General features: G+C 51.0%; 1 protein-coding gene across 1 annotated transcript; it reads left to right on the top strand.

The window, feature by feature from the left end:
• Positions 1–16: 16 nt before the first annotated feature.
• Positions 17–20,273, top strand: CACNG5 (calcium voltage-gated channel auxiliary subunit gamma 5). The gene is made up of 8 exons (XM_030014462.1): positions 17–168; positions 1,276–1,467; positions 6,560–6,896; positions 13,596–13,939; positions 14,703–14,789; positions 15,562–15,702; positions 16,345–16,490; positions 16,913–20,273. The coding sequence occupies exons 4-8, from the start codon at positions 13,732–13,734 to the stop codon at positions 17,168–17,170; spliced, it is 840 nt and encodes a 279-aa protein (XP_029870322.1). The 5' UTR covers positions 17–168; positions 1,276–1,467; positions 6,560–6,896; positions 13,596–13,731; the 3' UTR covers positions 17,171–20,273.
• Positions 20,274–21,692: the final 1,419 nt, after the last annotated feature.

Raw genomic sequence — 21,692 nt, 5'->3', positions numbered from 1 at the left:
GGATGGCTGAAGGGAGGGAGGGAAAGGGGGCACGGAGGGAGGGCGAGGTGGGCTGTCCCCGCCGGCGCCATGTGATGCCCTCTCCTCCCCGGGCTCTCCCGGCCCTCCCCGGCGCGGAGCGGAGCGGAGCGGAGCGGAGCATCCCCGAGGCCGCCGGCCGCGGTGCCGGTGAGTACCGGGGGAGGGGGGGGAAGGCTCGGGGGGTCCCTTCCATGTCCCAGCCAGGCTGCCCCGGGGAGGGGGGGGAACGTAGTCTTGGAAGTGACTTCGGGGGAGGAGGAGGGGGTGTCCCGAATTGGGTGTAAAACCCTGAAAGTTTAAAGGGGGGGGTGGTTTGGGAGCCGCCGCCTGGGTGCGGAGCTTGAGGGCATATATTTCCATATTTTTCCATATCCCTCTCGGAGTCAGAGCCGGCTGTGCCCTCGGTAGCTCCCCCCGGGGTGGGGGGGGGGGCACCGGCAACCGGGCACCGGGGGGTGGGACAGAGGCACCGGGAGGGGACACGGGCACCAGGAGGGGACACCGGCACCCTGGAGGGGGGGACACCGGCACCGGGGCGGGGGGAACCGCCCCGGGCAGCAGCCGCCGCCCGGCCCCGGTAACGGAGCCCGGGTCCGCCGTGCCGAGGCGGTTCGCCCGGTTGCACCGTCCCCGCTCCACCGGGAACCGGGGTTTGTCGGAGCCCCGAGTGAAAGGCCCAGGTTGGGATTTAGCAGGTGGGGAGCCGGTAAATCATCGCAGGGGTTGTTGTCCCCCAGGCTGCTGGGACACAGAGGGCATCTCTTGGGCACTGGGAGCATCCCTCTCCTCACCGGTGACTTTGGAAGGTTGAGTGGGAAAAGGAAGCGTGTTTTTCACAGGGAATAGAAAGTCCGCTGGAAGTCAGGGGCTGCTGATGTTTTTCAGGGTGGTAAACCCCTCGGAGAAGGGAGTGGGAATTCAAGTGAGGCTATGTGAGAAAAACCTGACGTGGTTGTTAAGTGAAGTAAAGTAGAGGGAAAAAAAAAAACACCCAACAACAACAAAAAAAAAACATACCCAAAAACTGGATCATGTGTTACCATATGAACAGGCGAATGGGGACATGGAGCCTGCCTTCACTTCTCCACACTCTACTTATTCATATCCTGTGAAAGGTGGTGAAACATGAAATGTGGTATTTCAGCCGCCACGGCAGCGAGCAGAGAGGGTTTCTGACACACCGTTCGGCTGTTGATTAATTGCTTGGCATTTTGTAAAACTTCATCAGCCCCTGACGCGTGATGATTTTTGCAGCTTTTAGGGCTGGGTCTTCCAGGCGCGAAGCAGCTGAGGTTCCTCGGCGGTGTCCAGAGAGTGGCTCTGACCTGCAGCATCGCTGTCCCCACCGCTGTCCCCACCGTGTCCCTCGCACCCCCCAAACCTCCGTGGGGGAGAGGACAACAGAGGAGGCCTCGCCAGAGGTGGTAGGTGGTCTGCGTGGTGGAGGTGAGCCTTTGGGAAGGGCAGCAAGGGCATTGCGTTCGCTGAAAGCGGCACTAAAAAGGAGTATTTCGGCTGAAAAAGAGTGTTTCAGCTGAGTTTTGTACAGTAGCAGCGGGTGCCGGTGGCGTGAGCCGGGCAGGCAGCTTTGCTGGAGGAGCGTTCCCACATTTCCACCACTTCTGCCCTTTGGTTTCACAAGTGCCGTGCATTTGGGCTTCTTTCAGAGGCTCATCTGCTGCTGGATTTTTCAGGGCACTGGTTCAGTCTGTTGCATCGTGACCCACGTAAAAAGCCAAAGGGCAGGAGACTGGCTCTCAGCGCTCGTCCCGCTGCCATCGTGCCTTCCCTTGGCCGCCCTGCGGCTGCTCCACGTGGCATCCAGGGGACAGAAATGCTTCTGTGCATATATTTCCCCAGTCCCTTGCTGTATTATTGTAGCTGTTGAATATATTCATTGAGCTGAATGAATCCCCACCTGGCAGCATCCATACCGCAGCATTTGCAGCTTCAGCTTCATTTATGGAGAGGGAAGGGAATATAAAATACAAAAGGGAAATAATGCACAAGCCTGCAGAGGCTTCAACGGTATCGGCAAGCTGTGAGCTGCGCAAGTGTATGGCTGGAGAGAGCGCCGGGAGCTTTTCATAAGTCAGCTGGGAAGATTTAAAGCCCTGGTTTTAAGGTGGCATTTTTAAAATAACTAGATGATGGAGTCTAGGTCAAAAGTTATCTGGGAATCTTAATCTCACAGAAATTAAAGGGAACTGGGGTTCTAGGTGTGCTCTAGAAAGAGGATTTGGAATCAAATTCACGGCAATTTTGTTGCTGTATAGCCACAAACTTCTGACATTTATAGTAAAATATTTACTGGGAAAATGGAATTTGTCAGAGGATGACACTGATGCATCATCAAGCTTGGAAAATGGGCTGTTACAGATGAGTGGGCTTTGTGTCTGGTCCCTTCGGAAGATGGGACTTGCAGCTTTTCCTTTACTATGAGGGAGGTATTGTTGCTCATCAGTGAAAAACGTCATTAGAGCGGTACTCATGGCTGCACTGAGAGGGGGATTATTTGAGCACCACGGCAGATGGCATCCACTGACCCAAGACAACTTGCGGATAATTCATTTTCCCACCGGGTGCCCATCCAGTGCTGCTGGGTGACGTCCCCAGGGAGCAGAGGCTCAGGTCTGCCGGGGCAGGACCTCGCTCACCCTCGAAGCCCTACAAGTGGGCAGCCCCACGGCCCTGGCTTCTTCTCAGGGGACATTAAACGCTTGGTTACAACAGATGTCCCTTGTCTGTGTGGCAGCTCTGGCTGGGAATACCTCTGCTTGCTCAGAGAGGTGCGGTGGGTTATGTTTGGTAGATGTGGCCCAAGAGTGGGATTGCAGTGGGGTCCTGGACGGGCATCCGTGTCCCCCCACCTTCTTCCAGCCCCCAGGACAGCAGGGAGAGCAGAGCTGGGAGCACGGTGGGTAGAAACCTCCCCTTTTGTGGCAGTCAGAAAGTCAGGTGTAGATGGGAGGGGAGTCTCTGTATGGGTTTGGTTATTAAAAATTCAGCAACGGAGGTTGATAACATAACGTCAAGCCCAGGTGAGACTCACACAGGCATGTGATGGATTAGGAGGAGTTGAAGCTTCACCCAGTAGAGAATTAGTAAAACTGGGGGGGTGGGAAGCCCAGAAACAGCAACCATTGCTTAGACACATGCCGATAGGAAGAGTTTTCCAGTCTTCCCTTTCCCAGGGCAAAGTCACTCCCTGGGTGCCATGTCCCAAGCAAAAGCTGAGCCATCTGTTTGTAAGGATTAGCACTTCAGGGACTGGGATACAATATATCACAGAAGAAAAATGTTTTAACTATTTGGGAAATACTTAACCGAGGTGATGCTCAAGACACCGCAGACTGTACCGGAGCCAGGTGAGAAGCACTGATGTGGGGGCCCACGGCAGGTCCTGGCACAAGGTGGGATGGGAAATCCTGGAGCATCCTCCACCAGGCTCTCACGGAGGGACGGACCATGAACATCCCGCCTGCCTCACAGCTGAAAGCACGACTCGAAGCCCGTTGTCCGAGAGCCCTTCCAAAGACCACGGCAGGGTCTGGGTGAAGCCGCGGTGGGACTGGCGGCTTTCCCTTCATCTTCTGCCACCGTGCCTTTTACCCAAGTAAGGGTGGATGCTATCCCTTCCTACAGAAACAGAAAGCTTTGCCTTTGGCATTGCCAAAATACCTGACCCAAGCTGGGGCTCTGCTTTCATTTCTTGCCGTCCCCAGCTTCCCTCATGTCAGATTTCCCCTGGTTCCTGCTGCCATGGCAGCTCAGTGGTGGTGGCTCTTGCAGGGATGCTCAGAGCTGCACTGACTTTATATTCGATAGAAAACGGTCCTCTCCTGGGTGCTGTCGGGAGACCCTGGAAGCTGCAGACGGCCAGAAGCAACACAGCAAACTCAACCTAGAAAACTGAGTGATTTGGAAAGTGTTAAATCCTTCTGATGATGGAGTTGCTGCTTGGGAAGCAGCACGTCTCTCCTGAAGCACAGAAAAGGTGAGCTACAGGCAGGAAAGAAATTGGGACAAAACCGCCCTTTTCTGTACAACGACTTAAGGAGGGTGGGGATGGCTGAAGAAGAAAGCAATGTCAGCGTCATGTGTGTCAACTGTTCTACAGTTCTTACTGTAAAACAGCTTACAGACCGCATGGAGAAGAAAACATCAGGTCATTCTATAGGTGGTAGGAGAGGTGCTGCTGGGTGGGTGCCGCATGGTGATACAAAGGGACGGCGTGAAGAGGAGAGGGGTGTAGGTAAAGACCAGCTACACACAGTCAGGCCAAGTTTCACCTGGTAATGGGTGCTGGTCTGGGGGAAGGATGGAGAAAGAATGAGACCGAGTCTATTCCCTGCCCGTTCCCGCAGACTTTCCCAGCACATGGCTGCGCTTCTCCGTGCTGAGCAGGGCAGGCAGCCGATGTCCTTCCGAGGCCACGCTGGGCTTCGTACCAACCCGCGCTCCTCTGACCGGGCCATGCTCCCTGTGCCTGGGCTCAGGCTGCTTCGTGCCCTGCATGGTTTTTCCTACCCTGTCTGCTAGGACATTTACCATTAAATCCTGGAAATGGCAATGAATCTTGCTAAAATCAGGGCAGTAAAGACTTTAATATCTCCAATGATGTGTAAATGCTGATTATGTACTTTAAGATCACATAACCTGACTATTAAACCCAACAAGCTACACAAAGCAAAGACCTTTCCTATGTGAAGATGGGACCAAACTTCTGCAGCTGCTCAGCATCAGACCTGGAGAGCTTGTGCACCAAGACCCCACCACTGGCATCTGAGGAGTTGTGTCCCAAACTGCTTAAGCAAAGCTGGATGGAGCAGCCCTTGTGTTTGGTAACTGGGTTTAATGGCAGCCACGAATGGCACTTGGGTTATTAAGAAGTTTGCTTGAGGCATGGACGATACAGCCCTTCTCCGCTTTCTTTATGCCATCGTTTCAGTACTCAGAAGCTTTGCTGCAAAGCTGCTTTCTAAGTGGGGAAAGGGGAATGTAATCTCCCGGCCAACAAGGCATCTGCTTCATGCTAGCAATCGTGTTTAATCACGTCGAGGGGACGGTGGTCTCGGCGGCGGTGGCCGGCACGTGCAGCCTGCCCAACGTGCCGCTTGTCGGTGGCCTTCAGAGACGCCAACGGCGCTCGGGGGATTTCTTGCTTTCTCTCGTTTATCTCACTGCAAGTGTTCCTAAAACCACTCCAGCTGCCAGCGCTGGCGAGGAGAGCTGCAGTGGCAGGGGCAGAGCCGCGGTGGGCGCGGGTACGCGGGGCTCGCCTCTCTCCGCCACCGACACAGGGGAGGTGGAAGAGTTTTAATTAGCTCTTGATGCTATTTTTTACCTCCCAGCACTGCTTAATTTAGCTCAAGCTGTCATACACTGATGGTTAAGGGGAAAAGAAGAAAACGGGGGTGTTAGCCCCTCTCTGCTGAGCAGCTTGGCAGGAGCAGCCACATCTCCTGAAACCTGGGCTGCTAGCTGGGGCTTTTCTTAGACCTTCTGTAGCCATAAAAGTTTATTGCCCAGAGAAATTTCATGCGCTGGCATTCATAATACATGGCTCCTGCAGGGCTTGCGCTGCATTTGTAGGTTCTGTTCACACCCACTTCAGTTTAAACAACATAAATATCTTATGGAAAAGGCGCCTGAGATCTTCAATCATGCTGTGACCTGCCTTGCCGCTGGAAGGACACAGAGACCTTGAAAAGCTGTCATTGTGCAAGGAAGAGGTTTATTCTCCTCTCTGTAATATGCAAGGCCATTGCAGGACTTTGTGCCGTCTTAAATGACACGTGGAAGTGAACAAGAACCAACTGTTAAAAGATGTAATATTCCCTTAGGCCAGCCCAGCCTTGGTCCTGGTGTGAAGTGGATGCGGGCGGCTGAGCCAGCCGCTCTCCTCCAGCCATCGCATACGCCGTGAGATTACGTTGCCTTCGCTTATCCCTGCTGCTGGGTCTGCTCAGGCTCCTTCTGCACCAGCCAAGGTGAGCAGAGAGAAGGACTACGTCGAAGCCAGAAGAGGGTCACTGGATCGTCAGGTTACTGGAGTTTCTGTGTTTAGGATATAAAGTACAACCTGTAATGTACAGCACGCAGAGGTTAATAGGCAAGCACCGCTCCGCGCAGCACACAGCAATGAGATTTCTGCAGATCTTACAGCAAAGTCGCCAGCTGGTTTGCTTTGCAGCACTAGAAATCCCCCTTTTATTCTGCTTTTGTAGCTCTTCGCAGGGTATTGAAACCAGCAGTTTGACTCATGTCCCTGACTGCGAGCACTCTGACACGATGCAAGTAGGTGAATATTGTGCGTCGGCTTTGATATGCAGAGGGTGAGAGGGCATTGGGAAGGGCTCTGCGAAGGAAAGGGCTCAGCTATTGTTAGTGATGGAGACTTTGTGTGTGTATATATATAGTTTAGACCTGGAGAACTGGACTTGGGTGCATGGGCAATATTGCACGCTCAGAGCTTTAGCTCCTATTTCCCTCTTGAGAAATGCACTTCGTGTAACACTTCCCTACAAAACCACAGGGTAGGAGCTGCCGGCGCGTGGATGCGGAGCCGTGCCCGCCATCCGCCTGTCCCTGCGTCCCAGCCTCGTGCATCCCTCGTGTGAGTCGGTCGGAGGCGGAGAGCCGAGGCTGCGTCCTCTCCTACGGTCCAGGAGCTCTCCCGTGCCCGCTGCCAAAGCCACCCCGCTCCCAGCTCCTCCCAGAGCCGTCCAGCAGCCGAAACATCCATCGAGGACCCTCCTCGCTGTGACCCTTGCCTCGCGGTCGGTCTGCCAGAACGTGAGCTTCCCACCTTCGCAGCCAACGTCGCAGGTTTTCCGCTTCCCAAAGCGTCGCTTCAGCTGGGATTAAAAGAGGTAAGAGCCTTAAACACCAAGGAGAAAGGAGGCACGCAGGCGGGATGTGCTCTAGAAGAGGTTTGGGGGGGGATATTTGTGGATCCAGAAAGACCATGTGAATGAGCACTAGCTGTACGCACACCGGCTGTGCCAGCAGCCTGTGAGCCTGTACCAGGGAGGCTGTTCGGTCAATGATTTTATTTGTTGAAAGTTGCTGGCATCATCCAAAGCCATTAGTGTGAATGAGCTGGAGAGGAGCCATTGCCCCGGCGAGCACGGCGGCGCGGGCACGGCAGAGGCTGCCCGTTCGGGAAAGTGTCCGGTTAGAGGGCTGGGGAAATAAATCTCAGTTGCTGCTCCTTTGACCTTGGGTATATCATTTGATCTCCTTATATTTGGTGCTGGAGCTGAAGGTGGGCTCAGTTAATCAGTAACAACCATCCTTGCAAACCTGACCCAGGCAAAAAGGGCAGGTTTTGAGCAGACCACAGCAAAAAGGCTGCTGTATGGTAATGAAGGAGAGGGAAGAGCAGCCGTGGGTCAGCCCTGGGGGTTCACTAAGCAGGCTGTGGGTTCAGCAGAAAAATACGGTACTTTCTATATAACATTTCCTTCACTGTTGCACTGCCACAAAAGGATTTTTGATCAAGCTTAAAAAAATAACTTGGACAAGAATGAATCATGGGAAGTGCTAGGGAAAAGGGGAATTTCTCAGAAAAATTATGGAAGTCAAGTTTAAGAGAAAAAGCCCAACTCATAAAGTTAGTTAGTGGTAAGCATTACAGTGTGCTGCAGCCACACGTCATTTCTTCCAATTGTATTTCAGGTGTTCCTTGTGTCCGATGACAAGCAAAAAATTAACAGGTTTATGATTGCTGTGGCTCAATCTAGGTTTAAATAACTCATAACCAGCCATTTTTTTTTCTTTTTTTTGTTTTAAAAAAAAACCCCTCTCTGGAGAGCCTGTGAGCCCAGTGTGCTCAATTGATTCAATGCTCCTGTTTCTCTCCGGCTGTAATGGCAGTGCTGCGTGCGGGGCTGGCTGTGCAGCACCGCTGTTAGCAGCCGAGGGGAAGCTTTCAAGTCCAGTATTGATCCTTTCGAAGTTTATGGCTGCTTGTAGTCGCAGTTACTAGTGCTTGTTCAAACTGCCATGGGATGGACTGTTTCATTTCTTAATATCAGGCTAAACCTCCTCCACATCAGAAAGATTTATTCCTGTACTTAATTTTTCCGATACATAATTTCTCTCTCAGAAATCGAGCTGAAATTTCTATATGACACTAATGCAGCTCTGTAAAGCTGCCTTATATATTTCTGTCTTCCCATGTACCATGTGAGGTGGTGGGTGCCGGCAGCCCAGGACGGGGCTCCTGGGAGCCCTATGGACCAGCTCCGACACACGTCCCCTTCGGCCATTTCCCTCTCAGCGTACCAGCCCAGGAGATACTGCTCTTCTCTGCAGCCATCCCTGCTCTCCTTTAGCTATTGTATGGAAGCAGAGCAGCTTTGTGTTTCTCTCCTACCTGCGGTACACCTTTTCCAAGCTTCAGGAGGGGCTGGTGCTTCCCAAGCGGTAATTCCAAAACCAAAACTATATTTGCCAACCGCCCAGTTTTCCAGGTCAGGTTTGTGGAGCTGCTTCTCCTGGGTCCCCAAACGGAGCAGCGGGCACTGCCCACACCACCTCCTCCTCCTCCTCTCCTCTGCTGAGCTGCCTACGCCCGGCTGTGGCTAAAGTCATCTCACCGCGTGCTCCTCGCACCGGTAAAACCCCCTCTGCGAACCGATAGAGCATCAGTTCGAGTCAGCTGGACACAGGCTGCGTCTTGCACACTCTGTTTGATGACCGAAGCGTTTGCACCCTTTGGGAGCCCCGTAAGCTCAGTGGGAGCTTCTATGCCGTTTTGTGACCGCCTTTCTATTCCGTTGTGGTTATTAATGATCAAATCAGGCTTTTCTGGATTTGCCCACGAGGGAGGCAGGGTGACGTTGTGCTGTCTGAAGGAGGGTGACGACGCGGCGGTGGCCTCAGCCAGCTCCCTGGCACGGTCCTGCCTGCCCAAGCACTGCTGGCTCTGAAAAGTTCAGCTCTGAAAGAGCCACTCTCCTTGACCTATTTATTTTTGCCCACGTTCGTGGCCTGCGTTGCGTCCTGAGGAAGAGATCGTGCTGTTTGAAGGCCCTTTATTTTTAGGCAGCCCGATTTTCTTGTCGTAGCTTAGTGGGAGCTGATCCTTTCAGTTCAGCTCCATCACATCTCACGCTCTGTGTTCGCCTGCTCTTTCCCAGGTCCCCGAAGTTCTTTGTACATCGATCGCTCGCTCAGTGGTTTCCTACCCCCCCCTTCCACTGGGCTTCGTTCCTTCTCCTTTATGTTCTGCTCAGCCTCTCCCACTGCTCCAGGGCCATGGCTTAACCTCTGATTTCCCTCTGCCCTTGGCTTGCAGCAGGGACCAGGCTTTCACAACCGCAGAGGCAGGTCGCCAGGCTTGTCCTGGAGCCCAGCAGCCCTCCACAAACAAAACCTTCCCTCCCGTCTGCTCCGATAACCTTGGCAGTGCTTCCCCTCCTCACAAATGTCAGGAAATTGGAAATGATGCTCTAGCCACATAAAAAATCAATAGCTGCCTCCTTGGCCTGGCTTGGCCCTGTTCTTTCTACCTTTACCCAGGGCAGGAGGGAGCGTTGTTTTCCGCTGAACTCAGAGCAGTGATTTATTGACAGGACCCACCCTGTGCGGGCAGTTGACCGGCAATGTATTTATTTATCTCAGCCCATCCACGTAGCCCAGAGCGGTGGCTTGGGCTCGGTGTTAGGTCATGGAGGTGTGGGCTCAGAAATCTGGACCAGGATAATATTTTCTTTTTGTGACCATGGAGTAATAGGTAAGGACTTCAACACACTCCTAGATCTGGGTGAACTGCATTAGGAACAATGCCAATATTCATTTCATTTTCCGAAGGGGTCAGTCCCGGCGAGGGCCATGTGCAATTCCCATCAGAAGCTATGGCTCCAAGACAAAAAGAAATTCATTATGAGGACTGCAGATTACATTGCAGACTGCCTTTATTATTCCCTGGACTACTACCAGAAGGCACAGTGTGATTGAAGGAGCAGGAACAGTTCTAAGGTCCTATTTCTTGGAAATCTTTGGGGCTATATTGATTTAATTTAAAGTACAGCTACTTTTGGAAACCGAACAGCATCACCTTTTCAGCTGTAGGAAGCATAACACAATTGGTAAAGGTTACTGGGGACTAAATCCTTGCTGAAAATCAAGCCAGCTCCTGTTCGTGTCCTTGAAAAAATCTTTCTCTTGGGAGCCCTGCTAATTCTCCAGGCGCTGGACATAAGGGAAGGTTTGTTCCGAGCGGCTGCTCTGCACCATCACTGCCTCCTGTCCCCCACCGCATTGGGCTCGATTTGACGTGCCAGCAAGGCAGCAATAGGGATCACTCTCTAATGCATCTGTGATTACATGGAAATTGAAGTGTGAGCGAGAAAAGAAATGAGGCAATTGAGAGGCGTGACTCTGATGCCCGACCCCTCTCCCTGCTGCCAGTGTCACCCCAATGACCAATATAAATGATGCCAAATGGATATATTTTTCAGTGCCTGGAGTTGATAGGCAGCAAATCACAGGAAATACTTAGCTATTTCCCTCTGAATGGCTTTATCTGCACCTTCACACACTCCCTACTTTGATTTTTGGCTCCTTATTAACGAAAACTGTGCAGGAAGGATGGTTGTTGATGATACACAAGCCAAGAATAGACTCCAGCTCCTTTTACCATTTTGGCACCAAAATGTCAAGAGGGATGAGACACCTTGTAGTAAACGCTGTTCATTTTGAGGCAGCCACTAGATACTATGGCTCTGATTGAGTTAGGCAGAACTGATGAGCCAGAGGATCTGTGCTTTGCCTGGTCATATTGCTGGCTCAAATGGGATCTATAAAGAGATGGGAAATGGCATATCCCCATCCAGTGAAGGGGTAAAGTGGCGTCCTAATGTCTACAGCTCTGCCAGTCTCTCACCTTGACAGTAAGGTTGTCCTCAGGATATCAAGGTGCAGGGCTACCTTTGCAGGACGTGCTTCTCTGCCCCATAGCTACCAGTTTCTTCTTTAGCTGCTGCCTCCTAATTTCTCGGGAAAAACAAATCTGAGCATCTCCTCTGCGCATCTCGTTCCTCGCACCCCTGGCAGGGAGGTGTCCTTCCTGGTAACGCATCCTGCTTTTCTTGAGCTGAGGAAAACACTAAATAAGAACTTTAGAAATGAGGTTTCTTAGCAAAGCCAAAGGTGGAAAGCTTGCAGCAGCGTGAGCTGGAGCATTTGCTTGGGCTGTCTGTAAGCGACAGCACTCCCCTTCCCGTAGGTCGGTACCTTCTGGGAAACGGCTCAGTGTGAACGTAGGAAGAGCCAAATCCTTAATTTCATATGGGAGAGAATTGTCAGAGCTGTTGCAGCGCTTGAGGGTGCAAGTACATCTGCTTCCTACCAAGATGTACTTGTCTGCTTTGGACTCAGGGTAGGATGCGATAATAAAAGTCTCTCTCTCCCTTTCTCTCTTTCGCTCAAGAATTTGCAACTCTTTCAGCAGCATTCCCTGCTTTTCTCTCGTATTGCTGCCCAGAGCAGCGAGCTAAAGGTACAGACAGGCCTTGGGTGTTGCACCCATTCAGTAAACGCAGTTATTTGGACTCCACAGTAACTACAACTTTCCTTCACATCGATTTTGTATGAAACTCACTGCAAGATCAGCCCAGGACCGGGCTGTCGGGGACCTTGGTGCTTTGTATTTGTGCTATAGATGTGCCAGGGATGGGCCCTGCAAGAGCACAGAGCTCCTCGAGAGAGCCCGGCTCACGGGCGGTTCAGCTGCAAGAAATAACTATATCAGCATCGTCTGCTTGTATTAATCATGAGGGACCTATGGCAGAACGTTATCTTTGAAGGCTTTCAAGTGTAAAAGTGCAAGCTATGAGGGCTTTTGGCATCTCTGAGAGTCACTGTAAGCGAGTAAGTATTAATATATTCTCATCAGAGGTGCAAGAAAAAAAACCCTCCTCCAGTCCGCTCGCCGGCCAGACATGTCAGAACAGCGAGCTGTCATCTCCCGGCCCAGGCAGGAGCCGATTTAATCGCTAAATCCCACCACCTTTGCCACAGTGATAATAGCAACAAGACTTCTCTTCCCAAGAGCCCGTTCACCAACGCGTGCCGTGATAGCAGACACCGGCTGTGAGTACAGGCGTGATGGAGTTATTCCTGCATAGGTTCAAAAGCTGACGCCCGGGGAGACGTACGACATTCGTGCCCCCGGCTCTATTGTTTATCCATCATTATTTGGGGAATTGGTGTTTCAAATGAAACGTGTGCTTAGGAGGGCTCTGCCCTCCTTCCCAGGCAGTGGGACGCGGGTGCTCTGCCCCCAGCCTTCTCCCATTTGTTGTCCCTTGAAACTTCACGCGGCACGAACAAGCCTTGTGCAATTTTTAAGGGAGCCCAAGGAAGATGCATCCTGCTGCTACTGTGTTAAATTTGGTAGCTTTTGTTGTCTAGCTGGATTTACATTTTTTTTCCTTATTGTTTGCGGTGCCGAACAACGCAAAATGTGCCTTAGAAAATATACATGACAGGGCACTTCTCTGTGATTCATACTGCCTTTATAAAAGCAGTCAATAACGCTATCTGCCTCATTCCCACTCCCCAGAAAGCCATCTCTCCTGCGTATCTTTTCCTTCTTGCTTTTATTCCTCTAATCTTTCATTTCTGTGGCTTACAGCCCCCCCCCCCATATTAATTGCACTTTTTCTCTGCTGCACCAAGAGCTCTGATTTCTGGTGACATTTTATCAGTCTGCAGGGCACTGTGAGAACTGCTAAATTCCACAAATTAGCAAAAATAAAAGGAAAAAAAAAAAAAAAAGAAGATTCCATCTGTAAGCGACATGGGGATGAGGGAAGTTTTTTTCACCTCCTCCTTTAATGTTTGCCCAGGGCCTGACTGCAGCTCTTTGGCCCCATTTCCCTGCCTCCCCCTGAAGCACAAGCTGAGTTTGGACCAGTTCAGTGTGTGCGTTCAGCCGACACCGGCACTGGCAGCTCTGATCCAGCAAGCGCAATAAAAAGCAAAAAAAAAAAAAGGCAAGCTATTGCATCGCGCTGCTCTGCTTCGAGGCATTTGATGGTGTCAGCGTGCGTAAACGTAGCGTGGTTTTTGCAAAGTCGGGAGCTTGATCCCCCAATGGGTAATTCTACCTTGGAAGAGGAAAAAATGGCAATACTGGGGGGAGCGAGGTGGTGACTGGAGCTGCTCGGGAGCGGGTTTTGTTTCAGCAGCTGAAAGTATCTTTGACGATCCCTTAACACGGTGTCCGTGAGCCTCGACAGGCTCCTGTGCTTGCCCTTCGTGGGAGCGTTAGGTAAGGCTCTGAGGATGGCAGATGCCGCGGTTCGGCTACATCCTTGGGGAGACGCGTGCCAGGTTTGGCTGGTCAGCAGGAATTCACCTGCAGCAAATAAAACGGGAGCCGATGAGCTGCTCCCGGCCAGCCCATCCCGCACCGATCCCACCCCGGCGCCGGCACCCGGCGTTCGGCACATCCGCGAGCCCTCGGCCGGCGCGGGGCAGCAGTCGGGTGGGATTTGGTTCAAAGTCTCCATCTGTCAGGGCCCGCTGTGATTGTTTTAATGGCTTACTTATTTCAGCTCGACCTACATAAGCAATTAAGGGCAGAGGGCAAAGCTTTGACACATCCGTTCCCCCAAAAAGCCGTAGACGGCTCCGTGCTGACGGCCGCGTCCCCTCTCCCGGCAGCCGTCCCCATCCCAGCCTCGGTCCTTTATGCTGTTGGGAATGAGCGCCTGCGGCAGGAAGGCGCTGACCCTGCTCAGCAGCGTGTTCGCCGTCTGCGGCCTCGGCCTCCTGGGCATCTCCGTCAGCACCGACTACTGGCTCTACCTGGAGGAGGGCATCGTCCAGCCCCAAAACCAGACGGCGGAAATCAAACTGTCGCTGCATTCGGGGCTCTGGAGGGTCTGCTTTCTGGCAGGTATGGCCTCCCTCCCAAAAAACGTCCCCCCGCTAAGGTGATGTTCGCTGCGCGTCGGTGTCGTACCGTGGGAAAGGGCCAGGGAAAATAGGATTTTTAGAGGCTCTGACTATCTTTGCTTCCAAACTTAGGCACAACCTGAGTAACGCCGTCACTCCATGCCCAGCTTTAATGGTCAGATGGATAAATGTGCCTTTGCATGCAGGCTTTGGGTGAGTTTGCTGCTGCTGTGCCAGTCCCCGTTGTCCCCCGTCCCGCTCCATCCCAGCACTGCGGCCACAGCGCCTTGGGCAGCAGCTCAAAACTTTCCTTTTTGTCCCTGCAACATTTAGATTCAGGTCAGCTGGACCGTTCCCTCCATCCGCGCCAAGTTTGATGAAGCAACTTGGCTGCAGGGACGGAGTTGAACAAAACCCAAGGGAATGGGAATCTCAAAGTGACCGATCTGAAATGTCACGAAGTTTGAACTTCTGTTTTGAAAAAGTCAGGGGAGTGAGGAGCTCTGATACCACCCCGGGGTGACCTTAAACCCTCTGGCTTCAGGGTTCACGTTTTTGTGTACAAGGGAATCCTTTTGCACAAGGGAGATGGTAGTTAAGAGATGTCTTTCTTCAGCCCCAAACACTGACACCTAAGACACAAGCAGCACTAAAAAGCAAGATTGTTTTTACACGTGCACTGAAATCAATTTTAAAGCCACTCTCTCCCCCACCAAAAATAAACAAATACACTGCGGGTGTGATTTGGTGTCTGTTTGCTGCAGGTGAAGAGCGTGGCCGGTGCTTCACTATCGAATACGTCATGCCCATGAACATCCAGCTGACATCCGAATCCACAGTCAACGTCCTGAGTAAGTGGTCCGGTGGGGTCTTACCCTTTGCGTCCTGCAAAGCACCAAAGAGTCACTAGGGATCCCCCAAGAAATCCTCTTTGTGTCCTTGCCGAAGAAGCTCCTAGTTCCTCGACAGTGCTACCATGCAGGGATGCAACTACGTGTTTACTCTGTGGATTACCCAATGCGCTCCTAAGTTTTTGGGGACATCCCTTTCTAATGGCAGGATGCTCACAGAGGCTCTACGCCATACAATTTCCTGTCACTGGCTATTCAGCGCTGATGCTTATGGAAGTATTTGGCTTTATAGCCTCCTCTCTGTAATTTGCAGCTGTATTTATGCTGTAGCAGTCAATTTTACACATTACATGGTGGGATGAATTAAGGATGGAGCGTCACAGCTCTCACAGTGAATACTGCAGTCATTTCTGATTTAATAAATAGAAGTGTCCAGCAAACAGTTTTGCAGCGAAGCTAAAGAAAAGTGCAGGTTCCGATGTTTTTTCCTGTGTAAGACTTCACATAGAAACCCTCAGAAATGCAAACATCAGTAGACATTTCCGCAGCCAGCCAGAGTCACCTCTTTACTCAATTCATTAGCAAAGAGGGGAAGCCCTGCCAGGGGCTGGGGAGCAGCGCAGGGGCACCCACATTAACCAGGAGCGAGGAAGGGCACAACGTGGTCAGAGAGCAGCAGGGTTGGAGCCATCTCACCCAGCCGAGCCCATTTCTCAATGCTGTGTGGGGAGGATTGACCTGTTCTCGCTTTCCTCTGCTCCTCTCCCACCAGAGATGATCCGCTCGGCCACCCCCTTCCCTCTGGTCAGCCTCTTCTTCATGTTCATCGGCTTCATCCTGAGCAACATCGGCCACATTCGGCCTCACAGGACCATCCTCGCTTTCGTCTCGGGGATATTCTTCATCCTGTCAGGTGAGTTTTCCTAGCCAGCTTTTCTCCTGAAAATCCTTGAGCCTGGAACACATTTGCTTTCGTAGCTGCTGGTGCTCTCCTAACCCGCTGTGGTGGCTCCACGTCGGAGTCATCGCCCGCGGGGGCTCCTGGCTCGGCCCCGCAGCCTGCTTGGGCTTTGCAGGATGGAAAAATCATCCGGTGCAAAACTTGCTTGTGGCAGTGGCAAGGCGATGTGGGGGAAAGCACCCACAACCCCTGCAGGAGCAGCTGCTGGGGGAGAGGATGCCACTCATGGCACGTCGGTCACAGGAGAGATCCGAAACTTCAAACTGCTCAGTCGGGATGTTTCTACGTGAGACAAGTGAATGTTTTATTCATGGTGTTGTGCTAGTGTTAAACAAATAGCTGTGACAGCTGAGCTTTGAAGCCAGCTCCTACCCGGTGCACACAGACTTGCTTGAGCAGGTAACGGTTTGACTGAAATGAGAGGAGTGCCCTGGGCTAGCTCTGAAGGAAAACTGCCTCTTTCCCCAATTATTTCAAGCACACTTCCACAGTTTTACGCTTTCACCCACAAGTAAGGTCCTAAAGGAGGGCACTTCTTCGGCAGCTTCATCCCCGAAGCGTTTCCCACCATCTTTCTCCTTGGTTTCTCCCCAGGTCTGTCCCTGGTGGTGGGGCTGGTCCTCTACATATCCAGCATTAATGACGAGATGCTGAACAGGACCAAGGACTCGGAAACGTTCTTCAATTACAAATACGGATGGTCGTTTGCCTTCTCTGCCATCTCGTTCCTTCTCACAGAGGTACCCGGGAGCTCTCACATCCCTGTAATGAGTGTATCCTGTTCTCGGGGCGGGTATTGAGGCTGTGAGCAAAAAGAGGACTCCGATGGGGTTTAAGGGTAGGCTATGAGGGCAGATGGGTAATATAAAGTATGGTGGGAGACATATACAGCGGGGACAGTCCCCAGGCCTGGAGCACTGATGGGGCATTTGATCGCCATTTGATGCCAAGCACGGATGCAGAGGAGGAGGAGACTCGGTGGTGCCACCTTGTTTACTGCAGGGACCCGGGGCACAGGGCAGTGAAATGACTGTCCTCGAGAGCCCTTGTGCATCGTCAGTAGAGCAAAAAAAGGGATTTATATTTCTGTTCTGTTTTCGTGGCGGTGGAGAAGGCAGCCATCAGCAGGGTGAGCATCAGGCCGTGTCTCTCTCCCCTGCAGAGCGCCGGGGTGATGTCCGTTTACCTGTTCATGAAGCGATACACGGCCGAGGACATCTACCGACCTCACCCCGGCTTCTACCGTCCCCGTCTGAGCAACTGCTCCGACTACTCGGGGCAGTTCTTGCACCCGGACGCGTGGGCGCGGGGACGCAGCCCTTCGGATATCTCCAGCGAGGCGTCCCTGCAGATGAACAGTAACTACCCGGCTCTGCTCAAGTGTCCCGACTACGACCAGATGTCCTCGTCCCCGTGCTGAGCCCCGCCACCCCTGCGCCCGCTCCCACCCGAGCGCCCACACTCGCCGCGTCCTGGCTCCGTTTGTCATTTATTTTTTAGGCCACTCTTTCAGGGCAATTCTCTATTTATAGGAGCGTAAATATAACCAGGGAGATTGGTTATATAACCAATAATGTAACCTAGAGAATTGGGATATTTTCCTTTCTTTGGTTTTTGGGGGTTTTTTTTATTATTATTATTATTCCCTGCATAACTAAAAATCTCTCCAAAGTCCTCTTCTTTCAGCTCATCCCGCTGAGCAAACAGCAGTTCTGCCTGGGGGATAAATCCAGGGCTGGACTTGAGAGCAGAAAAAAGAAAATAGAGTAGAACTAAGGAAAAAAAAAAAAAAAAAAAGTGGGTTTTTTTTTGGTTTAGGTAGGCTGCAAAAGTTTGTGCATTTGCCTGTATCATTTAATTATAAGTTTACTGGCCTAAGTGCCTGCAGGCATAAAAGATTTGTGTAAATTTCCAAGAAATAGCCATTATTAGAAAAATATAAATTTTGTCTTGATTCAATATTTACTGATCGATATATCTCTTTGCTGGATATCACTTTTAACCAGGCTGTAACGGGAAATAGCCATCTTTCTCCTCTATACCTCAGCAGGCTTAGACACAAGCGGGTGGTTGTTTCTCTATGGCCACTTGCAAACTGTTGCTTAAATATCCCGTGTTAGACTGGAGGCATTAGAGCCCTGGGGTGTCTGGGCTGTTGGGGTGGCTCAGGCACCCACCCTTCCTTCGCCATCCCATAGACTGGAAGTCTGAAGAGTGACTGGGAGAATTTCAGTGCAGCGTTGAGTGGGAAACTACCTAAAATCTTCCCATAGGAAACATTAGGCGCAGGACTTAGGGGAAATTATGGCCAGAAGTGCAAGTTACTTTGGTGAAAGGCAAGATCCCAAATCGGTGTAAAGTGATGTAGTTGAAATTAATGGCACTAGTCCACTGTAGCAAAGTAGTTGGCTTATATTTCATTTTGACAAGAAAGTGGTATTTTAGCTGCTTTTTTTGTGTGTGCATGAACCTTATTTTGAGGTTTTCAGTTTTAAAATTTCATATGATGCTTTGGCATTTTGGTCTTAGAAGACTTGACAGCTGCCAGGGTGAGCGCATCACTCTGATTGAAAATGAAGGGCAGGGAGGAAAAAGCCGTGCTCCCTCGTGCGCTCCTGTGCAAGCCGTGACCTTGTCCCCTCGCAGGAGAAAGAGCTTTGTCCAAACTTTGTTTCTGTTCTTGTTATTTTAAACCTTTCTGAAAATTTCCTTTCTGTAAAACAAAACCTTCCAGGGATTCTTGGTATATTTGAGCTTGTTTTGTCTTACTGTAGTTGAAACAAATAGAATATACGCACTTTTAACCTCATTTGTAGCATACCATGTAATGAATGTTACAGCTCTTTTTAATTATTTATTATTTATTTATCATGTATTATTTATAAACTATTCCAAAATAGGGTCCAAGTCCTGGTGCAGCACCACTACTTGCGTCAACTCTGATGCCCATCCTGTGGGACCCCGTGTATATCCAGCCAACTCTTGAACAGGATTATTTCCTCTCCAGTCTCTTCAGATGAGCAAGTAATGTATATCTAGTGTCACTGATTCCTAATTTGCTATGTTTTAAAACCAGGGCATCTTTTTGTATACACAGTAGTATTTACCCTTAGTTTTTGTATTACCTTCAAGCATCTGTTTTCTCATTTTAAAACCCAGTTTGTAAGTGCTGTGTGACAGGTTCACTGCTGGGAAGGTTTAAGCATTAAAGCATAAACCAGCCCCACTATCCAGCGATAAAGCTTGCTGGCCCTTATCTGTTCACCCCAGCCAGATAAACCATCAGTTTTCTGCTGGGATCTCTATGTTCAGTGGGAATTATGCTCCAAGAAAGCACTGGAGTTCACACATCATGATCTTGCATTTGCAGAGCCCAATCTAATTTGCTGGGTTTGATGTTAGCGGTTTCTGGGGGCTCAGACACAGTTGCCTTTGCATCCTCCCCGTGATGGATCCTTTATATTCTCAGCCCTTCTTGGAAGAGGAAACCTTCAGGATCACCAAAATCACTGATGCTCAGAGGCGCGAGGGCTGTCCCACACAGCTACGTTCTCCCACGCTGGGGAGTCATTTAGTGCAGTTAATCCTGTGCAGCATCGTGAGACGTCCCTGTCCCCGAGTGGAATTTTCCTTTGTACTGATTAAATACAGAATAATTCATTTTATAAATTAAAATGTCTGCCTACATAAGCAGAAGAAATGGGAAAAAAAAAAAAAAATTCATACCTTCCTCAAGGCCCCAGAAGGTTTAGCAGAATCTAGGGGCAAATTAGGAAAGTAATTATTTCAATTCGTTGGAGAGATTCTCATCATGTGGCTGCATTTGTGAGCCCAGGAGTTCACACGTTCACCCAGTGAGCACAAGCCCTTTGTAAGTAAGTGCAGAACTGCCGAAAGAAATCTGTCAAAATAAGTGTTTGCTGTCGGTTCAGTAAATGCTGATTTGGGGCAGGAAAATGTGGTGCTTGGTAAAGCACGGGCAACAGTGGTTGTGCCACCGGGTGGTGTTGCTGTCCCTCTAACAGTGCCCGGTGTGGCAGCAGCTCTTGGCATGGATGACTGTGGGCCTCTAAATGCAAATATCACACTTTCCTTGACCGGGGAGAAACTTCTCCAGAGCCTCTGAGGCACGGAGACATGAGTGTGGCGTGGGCGAAGTGGTGGGGCGAGCTGCGGAGCCACCCTGCGAGGTCCTTCTCCCCCCAAGCATCATCCTGTGGTTGATGTTCTCCACAGCGATAAATGCTCAATAAATAGATGTAGTACCCTCTTAGGACACCTATTCATCATTTAAACACCTCTCCTAGTCATCTGGCATGGTTTCACCCCACCTTAGTCTCTGTTACACCACATCCTTCCCTCCTTGAGTAACACCGCCCAGTTGCCTCCTTTGGGCTCTCTCCCACCCCTGTTTCAGTGCTGGCATCCCGCTGTGTTCTTTCTGTGTCTGTTGCTTGGATTGTGATAAATAAAAAGTGAAGCTTGAAGATAAACTAGCAATTAAATTACAGGTTTAACCCCTATGAGGCTGAAGTCCCTAAATTTGCCCGATGGGATGAGTCAAGCTGCTCACGGGCCCGTAGGAAGGTAATTGCTCGTCTGACGCTTGGCAGAAAATTGTTTGCACTTAGAAGCAAAAAAAAAAAAAACAAAAAAACTCTTGTTTTGCATGAATGACTAATTTGTGTCAGACCCTTTATGCACGTGGCTGTGTCTGCTTGAACTATAGCGTTAGAGCAAATTACTGGGATTAAGGGTTAAATAAAAACCCGGCGCTGCCTGATCCACGCACAGTTCGCTGCTCCCTGGTGCAGCTCAGGACTGCAGCGGGCTGAAGCTTTTTCTGTCCCTGCCATCAGCCTCCCACGCGGCACATCCATCCATCCCACAGCCTGGGTGCCATATGGAGTTCACGGCACTGGGAGGAATGGATGGTAACTGAAGAAACTGCACGTGGGAGGCGAGCGAGCCCCCAGCCCGCTGGTTGGGAAGACGGGTGCTCTGAGACTTTCTCAGGGAATTCCTTGGAGCCACCCTCCCACCGTGTGTTTGGGGTTTTTTGAATTAAACAGCCCTTTTGTAAGCCCAGAGAGGTTTTTTCTTGCCTGTATGTCCCGGGACATGAAAGCTCCTCTCTGACAGCGTCTCCCCTCCCACCCCCAGGACATGCTCTCCTTGTTGCACCCTTACACCATGTCATTCCCATGGCCCCAGGTGTGATGGGGCCCTGGTGGGAACAGGTTCCATTTGCCCGTTAGGTAGAAGTGTCCTGAAAACCCTTATTGAATCATGAGGTATGGATGCAAGAGGTTCATTAGAGACCAATCAATCACGAGCAGTAATTAAGTAGCCAGGAATAATAAGGCTGTGCTGGGTCATGTCCCCCCCTCAGTTGCTGCTGGAGCAGCTTGTGGCTTCAGAGCCCTTTCTTGCACAATGGAAAAAAACCATCTCTCTAGATATAAACCTACATATAGGTATAGCTGAAATGCCCTGCAGTGCTGCTCCCCTTGCATCGATGTTGCTAGTGGACACGAGGAGCCGCCGGGAAGGTTAAGGTGAGGCAGGAGCTCCCACTGGGCAGTGACCCCCTCCGGGCAGGGATGCAGACCAAGAGCACGGCTGAGCTGGTTTGGCTGTTGGTGAAGGTGCTGCTGTGGCGAGGTGAGGTTTGGGCAGGTGTTTTGGGGCAACCTGGTCCTGCTCTTGCCCAGGAGGATGGCATGGAGCTGCTGGTTGGGAGGGGGAAGAGTAAATCCCTACAGCTGGGGAAGCCTCAGATGAACCCTGCTGTTGCCTTCTCTGGACACAGGACTGAAGACCTGTGCCCCTCCATCAGCTTTGAGCAGACAAGACCCAAAGGTATTTTATTAGGGTGGGTTTCAGCTACATATCACTGTGGCAGGGTAAAGAGCTGACTCAGGCACGGTGTACGCAGTTTG

This window comes from Aquila chrysaetos, chromosome 5 (assembly GCF_900496995.4).
Source record: "Aquila chrysaetos chrysaetos chromosome 5, bAquChr1.4, whole genome shotgun sequence".
Classification (NCBI taxonomy): Eukaryota; Metazoa; Chordata; class Aves; order Accipitriformes; family Accipitridae; genus Aquila; species Aquila chrysaetos.
This window is presented reverse-complemented; position numbering and strand designations above follow the sequence as displayed.